The sequence below is a fragment of the Dermochelys coriacea genome, chromosome 6 (genome assembly GCF_009764565.3).
Source record: "Dermochelys coriacea isolate rDerCor1 chromosome 6, rDerCor1.pri.v4, whole genome shotgun sequence".
In the NCBI taxonomy this organism is placed as follows: Eukaryota; Metazoa; Chordata; order Testudines; family Dermochelyidae; genus Dermochelys; species Dermochelys coriacea.
In genome coordinates this window covers 4,412,475-4,422,265 of record NC_050073.1, presented here as the reverse complement: position 1 = coordinate 4,422,265, position 9,791 = coordinate 4,412,475, and the positions used below count along the sequence as shown (strand labels likewise).

General features: G+C 49.7%; 2 protein-coding genes across 7 annotated transcripts in view; both read left to right on the top strand.

The window, feature by feature from the left end:
• Window positions 1-9,791, top strand: part of LOC119856526 (zinc finger protein 572-like) — a 568,866-nt gene that overhangs the window by 442,233 nt on the left and 116,842 nt on the right. The window lies entirely within an intron of this gene.
• LOC119856508 (zinc finger protein 250-like) lies at window positions 768-9,166 on the top strand. Its single transcript, XM_038404078.2, has 6 exons — window positions 768-1,036; window positions 3,724-3,864; window positions 5,320-5,411; window positions 5,669-5,795; window positions 6,031-6,144; window positions 6,486-9,166. Exons 2-6 carry the CDS (start codon window positions 3,762-3,764, stop codon window positions 8,033-8,035), a joined length of 1,986 nt encoding a protein of 661 aa, XP_038260006.1. The 5' UTR covers window positions 768-1,036; window positions 3,724-3,761; the 3' UTR covers window positions 8,036-9,166.

The following is a 9,791-nucleotide window of genomic DNA, read 5'->3' as shown; positions in this document are numbered from 1 at the left end:
GCTGGGGGGGGGAAGAGGGCTGGGGGGACGGTGGTGTCCTCCTCTCTGGCCCCAGCCCTGGGGCAGCCTGCCTGCTCCCCAAACTCCTCAGCCCCAGCCCCACCCCAGAACTCGCACCCCCAGCCAGAGCCCTCACCCCCCACACCCCAACCCTCTGCCCCAGCCCTGAGCCCCTCCCACACCCCAAACCCCTCATCCCCAGCCCCACCCCAGAGCTTGCACCCCTAGCCAGAGCCCTCACCCCCCCACACTCCAACCCTCTGCCCCGGCCCTGAGCCCCTCCCACACCCTACAGCCCTCATCCCCAGCCCCACCCCAGAGCTTGCACCCCTAGCCAGAGCCCTCACCCCCCACACTCCAACCCTCTACCCCAGTCCTGAGTCCCCTCCCACACGCTACAGGCCTCATCCCCAGCCCCACCCCGCAGCCGTCACCCCTGCACCCCAACTCTGAGCCCCCTCCTGCACCCTGAACCCCACATCCCCAGCCCCAGCCCAGAGCTCACAGCCCCAGCCAGAGCCCTCACCCCCACACCCCAACCCTCTGCCCCAGTCCTGAGTCCCCTCCTGTACGCTGAACCCCTCATCCCCAGCCCCACCCCACAGCCCTCACTCCCACACCCCAACCCTCTGCCCCAGCCCTGAGCCCCCCCCACACCCCAAACCCCTAGCCAGAGCCTTCACCCCCCCTGCACCCCAACCCTTAGCCCCAGCCGTGAGCCCCCTCCTGAACCCCTCAGCCCCACCCCATTATTTTTATGTGCATCTACATGCAGGGGGAGCGTGGTGTGAGGGCAGGACCTGGACCGGTTCTGGCCCCACCCAAACGGGTGCAAACCTGCCGCCCCTGCCTCTCGTCCCCACCGCGGCGCTCCCCGGCGCTGGTGTCGGGGAAGCGAACAGAGGCGGAACTTCCCCTTCTCGGCCGCCCTTGTTTCCTCTGGCAAGTCGGCGAGCCCGGTCCGCGTCTGGCTGCGGGCGTGACTCCCGGATCGCGGCTGGCGAGAGCCCGAGGAGCCACGTCCGTCTCCCCTGCGGTGAGCCGGGGGAGGCCTGGGATCAGGGCAGGGAGGGAGAGACGAGCTGCCCCGGCAGCCCCAGCAAGAGATCTCTGCCGGGGGCGAGCCGTGGCAGAGCCTGAACCCAGCCCCGCCAGCCCCCGGGGAGCACGGGGCGTGGGGGGGTCTGTGCAGCGGAGCCTTGCAGGCTCCTCCCCACCCAGCCGGTTTCCGGGGTGCAAAGAGGGGAGGTGTGAGCAGGCAACGCCCAGGAGGGGCCCCTGCAACCCAGCCAGCAACTGTCCTGCAAAACAACACTTTACAAAAAGCCTTGGTAGGGTAAAAGCAAAACACCTTGTGCAGAGGGAGCCTTGTGCCCCCCCCCCCCCCAAGGTGTCCTGCTTTAACCATACGTGTGTTTAAAGCGGTACAGTGCCCCCAGCCTAGCCCTGCCTATGGATATAATTATTTGATTACGAAGGTGCTTATACAGAAAAGGGAATAAGCTACCCTGGTATAAGGCAGCTCTGTCCTGGTATAACTGTATCCCTATGACGAGATGGCTATATTGGTAAGAAATCTCACCCCCCCCCCCACCCAAATAGTTCTACAGGTGCAATAGCTGATGTGCAATGCAACCGTTATAAGCTGTAAAACCATCACGGCACGAAAAAGGAAAAGCTCAGATTCAGTTCTCCTAAATTCAAGTTACGCTTTTTTAAAAGGCCTGTGTAGCAATATACAGCAATGGACTGAGAAAAGGAAAGAGGAAGTTGATCCATGTACATCCATCACACCATTACTTTTTATTTCTGCCGCTGACCCGGCAAATAGGACAACTGCCCTAATGACTGAAACGCCGCGATTGTCTCCACCACAGAGCCTGGGCCAGTATGGCTTGGCCACCGGAGCCTGTGCGTGGAGACACCGCGTACACCCACAGGAGGGGGTTTTCTGCCAGCATGGCTGCCCCACCGCCTCAAATGACGCTAGCTACACCAGTGTTTCTCAGATGGGGCTACCAGGGTCTTTTCTTGGGGCCACAGCCTCCTGGGCAGTGATTGGGGGTGGGGGCGTGAAGCAATGACCCCTCCCCCAGGACCCCCAGCAGGGGTTGGATCCTGCCCCCTTCTGGAGCCAGAAATGCCAGAGGAGCAGGCAGCTGATGTGAGTTCCCCACCTTCCTAGGGGCAATGGGGCTCGAGCTTTCGACTTCAGCCCTGCAGTGACAGGTGGCCGACTCCAGACATGGGGCTTTGGCATGCTCCGTCAACTGGTCCTGGGATCATAGCTCCCCCATTGTCCCTGGTCCCCGCTGCCTCCTCTGGCCCTGGGCTTCGGTCATGTGGCAGTGGACTCCATCCCCCAGGCTCTGGCTGTGAGGCCCCAGGATCTGGCTTTGGGGCTTCAGGATCTGGCCCCAGCCATGGGGCAGCAGGTGCCAGCCCCAGGATCCACCCCTCTCAGCCCCCACCTGTCGCCCTTGGTCACCCGCTGTCTCTTCCATCCCTGGGCTCTGGCTGCGTGGCAGCGGGCTTTGTTCCTGGTGCTGGCCTCAGGCTCTGGTCACGGGGCTCCAAGATCTGTCTGTGGGGCTTTGGGCTCTGGCCCTGGGCTCACCCCCCTGGTCCTCACTGCGTCCTCCAGCCCCGGTTTCTACAACAGCAGGGTTCCCCTGTTTCTACAACAGCTGGGTTGCGAGTCAGCATGCGAAACAGAGCTGCATTTTCTATCTTTGCTGTTCTTTCCTCTCCCTTTTTCTGTGCATTTGTCTGTTTTGTCTTCACAGAAACAAGATCAGACTCTAACAACAGAAGCAACAGCTCCAGCCCATTTCAACTAACTGCTTCTCTTCCCCCCCCCAAAAGGAATGTTGTTACCATCCATAACAATATAAAAAAAGACTGCTTGTCAGGGTTTCCTCCTCCCCGCTCTTGAATACTCTCGACAGCTAAAGGAAAATGGAATAAGGGATATACTTGAAATGAAGGCCTTATGGAGTACTTTACATTTCAAATCCCTTAAGGGTCTTGAAAAAGAAACAGTTAAATCTGGATCTGGTACAAGTTCAAACAAAAAGGTTGCCATTAAATAAAATTCTGTAAATTCATACTCATGAGAAAATTGTAAAACGTTTGAGTGATGCCCCTGAAATGTAGAAGGATTATGTTACAAGGGAAGCTCTTTGCGGGTAAAGACTGTGTTTTTGTTCTGTCCTTTTTCAGTGCCTGATACAATGGGATCTTGCCCCATGATTAAAAGTCCTGAGCTCTAAGGTAACACAAATAAATAATAATAATGTTCATTAAAAAGCGTAAAAAGAGCCATCTACCTGCAGGAGTGCAATTGTGATCTGATATTCCTAGGTGCCATGATCAGTCAAATAAAAGACAAAATTGAGGTAACATCACTGGAGTTCAGAAAGGGTTCACTAGGAAGAATAAAGCAGCACAGGAAGGAAGAAGGCTTGGTTTGGGCAGAAGGCTACAAGGAAGAAATACAAAACGGAGGGATCTCTTCTAGTCATCACTGTGCAGAACCCAACTGATATTGGTGAAAACTGGAAGATGGAAATGTGGGGGGACACAGAGCCCCTTTCATGCATGTGGCAGGCCCATTGGCTTTCAATAACTCTGTTTAGTAGAGAATCTGAGAGGCACTTTTCACTGCCCCTCAGATGAAACCTTTGTCCCTCATACAGAGCTAACAACGTCTATGTTTCCCAGGTCTCAGTTTGTGTGATTGGAAAGAAGGGATTTCTGAGATGATGGAGCCCCCGTCCAATTCAACGTCTCAGAGGTTCCACCACCCAGGACCACAACTGAGCTGTGACCTCAGAGAGAAGCTGCAGTATTCACGGCAACTAGGTAATAAGTTGTGTGTGCAAAAACAATGAGGAGTCCTTGTGGCACCTTAGAAACAGATTTATTTGGGCATAAACTTTTGTGCGTTAGAACCCACTTCATCAGATGCATGGAGTAGAAACTAAAGTAGCAGGTATATATATTGTGATATAAGAGGACCAGGGAGCAGTGTGAGAGTGCTAGAGGGGAAATATATAAACTCAAGGCTAATTAAGGTGTGGTTCCCTGTAGACTAGGGAAGGTGGCTGCAGGTTAATTGGAGCACCTGTAGTCAATTAAGGCCTGTTAGGAACCTAATAAAACCCCCTGCTTCAGGCAGACAGGGGAAGAGGAGAGGGCTGAAGCTTGGAGGTGTGCTGTGAGACTTGAAAAATCTGAGAACTGAAGTAAGGGGGGACCCTGCCCAGTAGGGGAGGGAGACTCCCTTCCCCAGCATCTAAGGATTGCAGGTACCCCACCCAAGGGGGAAGAGGGTAAGAACCCGCAGGGGTTGAGATGGGCTGGGGCTCAGAATGAGGAGCAAACCCAGACCCCTCCCCCGCTTCCCTCCTTTACCTCCTTCCTGGGCCACTAGCGGGGCCATCGATGCCCCAAGAACGGGGGCAAGGGGTGGCATCTTAGCTCCCCACCAAGAAAAGCGCAGGACCCACTGATGAGTAACATCAGCCATCTTGTCTATGTCTCTATCTATCCACACACAGAGTATATGAAAAGATGGGAGTTGCCTTACCAAGTGGGGGGGGGGTGTCAATGTTAATGAGACAATTCAATTAACAGTAGGATACTAAGGGAGGAAAAATCACTTTTTTAGTGGTAATGAGGGTGGCCCATTTCAAACAGTTGACAAGAAGGTGTGAAAAGAAAAGGAGTACCCGTGGCACCTTAGAGACTAACAAATTTATTAGAGCATAAGCTTTCGTGAGCTACAGCTCACTTCATCGGATGCTGTAGCTCACGAAAGCTTATGCTCTAATAAATTTGTTAGTCTCTAAGGTGCCACGGGTACTCCTTTTCTTTTTGCAAATACAGACTAACACGGCTGCTACTCTGAAAGAAGGTGTGAGTAACAGTAGGGGGAAATTAGTTTTTATAATGACCCATCCACTCCCAGTCTTTATTCAGGCCTAATTTGATGGTGTCCAGTTTGCAAATTAATTCCACTTCTGCAGTTTCTCGTAGGAGCCTGTTTTTGAAATTTTGTTGTTGAAGAATTGCCACTTTCACGTCTGTTATTGAGTGACCAGGGAGACGGAAGGGTTCTCCTAGTGGTTTTTGAATGTTATAATTCCTGATGTCAGATTTGTGTCCATTTATTCTTTTGTGAAATCATCAGAACAGCATTTGGTTGTCTCATGGCATGTGGAGAGCGGGTAGGTCCCTGTTCCTAGTAGAGTCGTAAGGTCCAGGAGCATGTGTGTCTGTGTGGGTCCCTCTAACGGTATCTTTATCATCCTTTAGACTTTCCTGTGCCTTATTTGTTTGTTCCTTATGATAAGGGGAATGAAGGAAACCCGGATATGGTGGCTTTGCTCCATAGGTTTGGCTTTATGGTGAGTTGTGAAATGGTGCTTGTTTCAGTGGCCTGAGCTGGGGCTGAGTTCTGGTGGGATGGGGAGCTTTGAGGGCAGGCTGAGTCTGGCATCTCTTCCTGTGTGGAGGAGGTTGGGATAGTGGGAAATGGGGTTCCTCCCCCCACAATGCTGCATTGACAGTGATGACTTTGCCCTTTTCTGCTCAGCTTGTGTCTGAGTGGTGGGATTGTGGCCAGAGCAGGCAGGTGCTGAATGGAGGACACGTGTCATTTCAGATGCCAGTGACGTTTGAGGAAGTGGCCGTGTACTTCTCTGAAGATGAATGGGCTCTTTTGGATGAAAAGCAGAGGGAACTCTACAGAGATGTCATGCAGGAGAATTACGAGACTCTCCTCTCATTGAGTGAGCAGTTGCGATTGTCCCCGTAGTGTAGACATGGCCTAAATCTCCTATAAGAAACGCAGCCCATTTCCGACCAGACAATCTGCTCGCCAAAGGCGGATACATGAATGTTTGACAACCTATATGGATTATGTCTTTCTCCTTCATTCCAAGATTTTCTTTGATGTTCTTTGTAGTTAAGTGATCGACAAATACTTGACATGTTGTGATGCATGTACCTCTTTCCATTGAGCAGGATTTCCTATTGCTAAACCAGATGTGCTGTCCCAGATGGAGCGAGGGGAAGAGCCATGGTTCCCAGATCTTCAGGGCTCTGAGGAAAGGGAAATCCCAAGAGGCACTACGACAGGTGAGGAATGAGTGACACCAACTGAGAAACCATCTGGGACTGAAGGAAAAGCTGGGATTCCAGCAAACCTACCGAATCCTCATCTGACTCACTATTGTGCCCTGTCCTCCTGGCAGGTGTCACTCCTGGCTCCCACTTGTTCTGCTTGACCCCTGGCAGAACCCTTTTCCTCCCTCAGCCTTTTTCTTAGGGCTCAGATGGGACTTTGAGGCAGAACTGTCCCCTTTTCCCTTCTGTGGAATCCTACCTATCAGGTTCTCTTATCGGTGATCGAGCCCTTTTCTGCCCCCTCCGTCCCCAGCACATGGAATGAATCCCATCTGGATTCTCCCTCTCAACAGGTACCAGGACAGCAAGTGAAAACGAGGAGAGTCCCCAGCAGGAAGGGGCTGTGGGAGTGAAGTTGCACAGGATGTTCTTAGGGAGACCACAGTGCCCTGACAGGGCAGATGCCAGTGAGAGTCACGGCAGGGCAGGACGGCAGATGGGAGACCCTCCAGGCAGGAGTAAATCCACTCACAGCAAAAGAGGTTTGAGGAAATCCAAGGACACCAGCGCCCACCCGGTAACCCTTATGGGGGAGACACCAAATACTGTCAATGAACAGAGGGAAGGTTTCAGTAACAGTTCGCTCCTTATTCAGCACTGTCAGCAAACTGTTGCAGAAAAAAGTGTCTGCAAGTATTATGAGTGTGGCAAAGGCTTCTCTCGACAAGAAAACCTTCAGACACATCTGACAATTCACCCAGAAGAGCGACCTTATAAATGTAATGAATGCAGGAAAAGCTTCAGACATAAGACAAGCCTTGTTCTTCATTGTTATACAGTCCACAAGTCAGAGAGACCTCATAAATGTCCAGACTGTGGCCAGCTGTTTATCCTAAAAGACAGACTTATTCAGCATCAGAGAAGCCATTCAGGAGAGGTGTCTAGAGGATTTAATGGTGGGATGGTGAGTGAGAACAGGGACAAGAATCCCCAGAAGGAAGGGCTTGTGAGAGCAGAGCGGGACAGGATGTTGTTGGGGAGACCCCAGAGTCTTGAGTGGGGAGAAGTCTGTGGAAGTGCAGGAGCTGCACAAAGGCAGCATAGGACCCCGGAAGGGGAGAGAGGCAGCGTATCTATTCAACATAAACAAATTTCCAAGAAACTGAACTGCTCCATAGGCCACCAGAGCACTAATCAGGGAGCACAACCGAGTACAAGTAGTGATCAGAAAAGCTTCAGTAGAAACTCAGCAGTGCATCAGAATATCCGTCCCAAAGAGAGACGTTACAGCTGTGCTGAGTGCGGGAAAAGCTATTACCACAACTCGCACCTCCGATGGCATCAGAAAAAACACACAGGCGAGAGATCCCATGTATGTGCCAACTGTGGAAAGAGCTTTAACTGCAGATCGTCACTCAGCAGACATGAAAGGATCCACAGAGAGGAGAAAAACTACAGCTGCACTGACTGTGGGAAAAAATTCAGAGAGTACTTGCACCTTGCTTCCCATCAGACAATCCACACAGGAGAGAGAGCCTATCAGTGTCCTGACTGTCACAAAAGCTTCAGACTGAAAGGGGTTCTTTGTACTCACCGTAAAACCCACACAGGAGCTAAACCTTTTAAATGCACTGAATGTGGGCAAGGCTTTGGGCGGAAAGAAACCCTACATAAACATATGAGGATCCACACTGGGGAGCGGCCCTATAAATGTACCCAGTGTGAGAAAAACTTTCGTCAGAAGTTCTCCCTTTCCCAGCATCAGTTAATGCACTGCGGAGGAAGGCCTCACAAATGTACTGAATGTGGGAAAGGCTTCAATCACAAATCAAACCTTGTTCAACACTTGGCAAAACTGCACTTGAAAAAGAAACCCCACACAGCAAATGTAGCTTCAGATTAAATAGATCTACAATTGCAGTGGTAGAAAACAGTGGAGTGGTTTGTTTGTTTTTAATTCTGATGAGACTCTTCTAAAATACAAGGCTTAAGGCGGATGGGTGGATAGTATTGGCTTATTTTTGATGGGAGGGGGACAAAGCTGATGAAGAGAGGAACTGATCTTTCAATGGGGTGGGAGGATGGTTAGTGAGAATTTCAAGGCAATGGAGTTGAATTTTGGAAATTGAGCAGTGGTATGCCATCTCATGCATTCCCATGTGAACCCTGAATATGACTTCCTGACTGGCTGTGCCAGTGGGACGATTCCATCCGGCCCCTGAACACACAGGGAGGATGCCATTGTGTAGAACAAAATACCCACATCCTCACAATGTGTGGAGGACGCTATTTTAACATGGCACTCTATAAATGGATAAAAACCTGGTGAACTGAGATATCGCAAAATGTAACTGTAAACAGGGAATCCTCATTGAGTAGGTGTGTTTCTAATGGGGCCCTGCAGAGATCAGTTCTTGATTCTCTGCTTTGTAACATTTTTATCAATGACCTGGAAAAAAAACCATAAAATGATCACTGATAAAATTTGCAGATACTGTAAACCAGGGGATGGTAAATAATGAAGAGGATAGGTCTTGATTAACAGTGAACTGGATCACTTTGCACACTGGGTACAAGAAAACAGTATGCATTTTAATGTGGCTAAATGTATACATCTAGGACAAAATATGTAGGCCATACTTATAGGATGGGGGATTCTATCCTGGAAAGGTGGGACTCGGAAAAAGATTTTGGGTTTGTGGTGGATAATCGGGTGAATATGAACTCCCAGTACGATGCTGTCTCCAAAAGAACTCATGCAATCCTGAGATGCATAAACGGGAATCTTGAGTAGGAACAGAGAGGTTATTTTACCTCTGTATTTGGCACTGAGGCAACTGTATTTTTTTTAAACTTATCACGTAGCTGGAGTTGCGTAACTTAGGTCGACTTGCCCCCGTAGTGTAGACAAGGCCTAAGATATGGAGAAGTATATACCAAAAGGAGGAAATTGATAAGGGTTGAAATGTTGAACTAAGGAGAGTTACTAGAGTATAATTACCACAAGAAATCATAAGGAAGTAAGATCATTGGCAGACAGGATCCAGACTGTCTGAAGCTATAGAGAAGGCCTTCCACAGTTGTAGGTAATTGTATGCCTCTCTGTATGTGCTGTCTTGACTGTTTTTAATATTCATCCAAAGCTGACTTGTTAACCAAATCTAAATTTAAGAGAAGGCTATTCATTAAACATATAATCACACTTAAAATCCCTATCCATTATTAGCTATTCATTTATTAATTATTGACAAATTATTGGTTGATTATCAACACAAACTACAGTCACTGGAAGACCTGTTCTCTACACTGGTAATGTCTGACCTTTCTGTATTATGCTGTTTTATTGCTAATCAATAAAGTGATTGAGCAAGTTATCTGAGATCTCATTAACTGATGACAAACTTAATGAGCAACCACCTCAAACCACTTACAAGATCACATTTCTAGCTGTAATGGGAATGGGACCTCATAGTGATTGGATTTCATAAGGACGGAAGACAGTATCCCAGATGTGTGAGGCATTAAGGAGAAGGGATCACAGATCAATGAAGAGATGCCTTTTTTTCATTTCTCAGTAGGCTGATTTATTAAAAGTAGCACTACTTTACACTATTAACTGTGCTATTAATTAAACATGAATGCCGCAGTGAAAGTGGGTG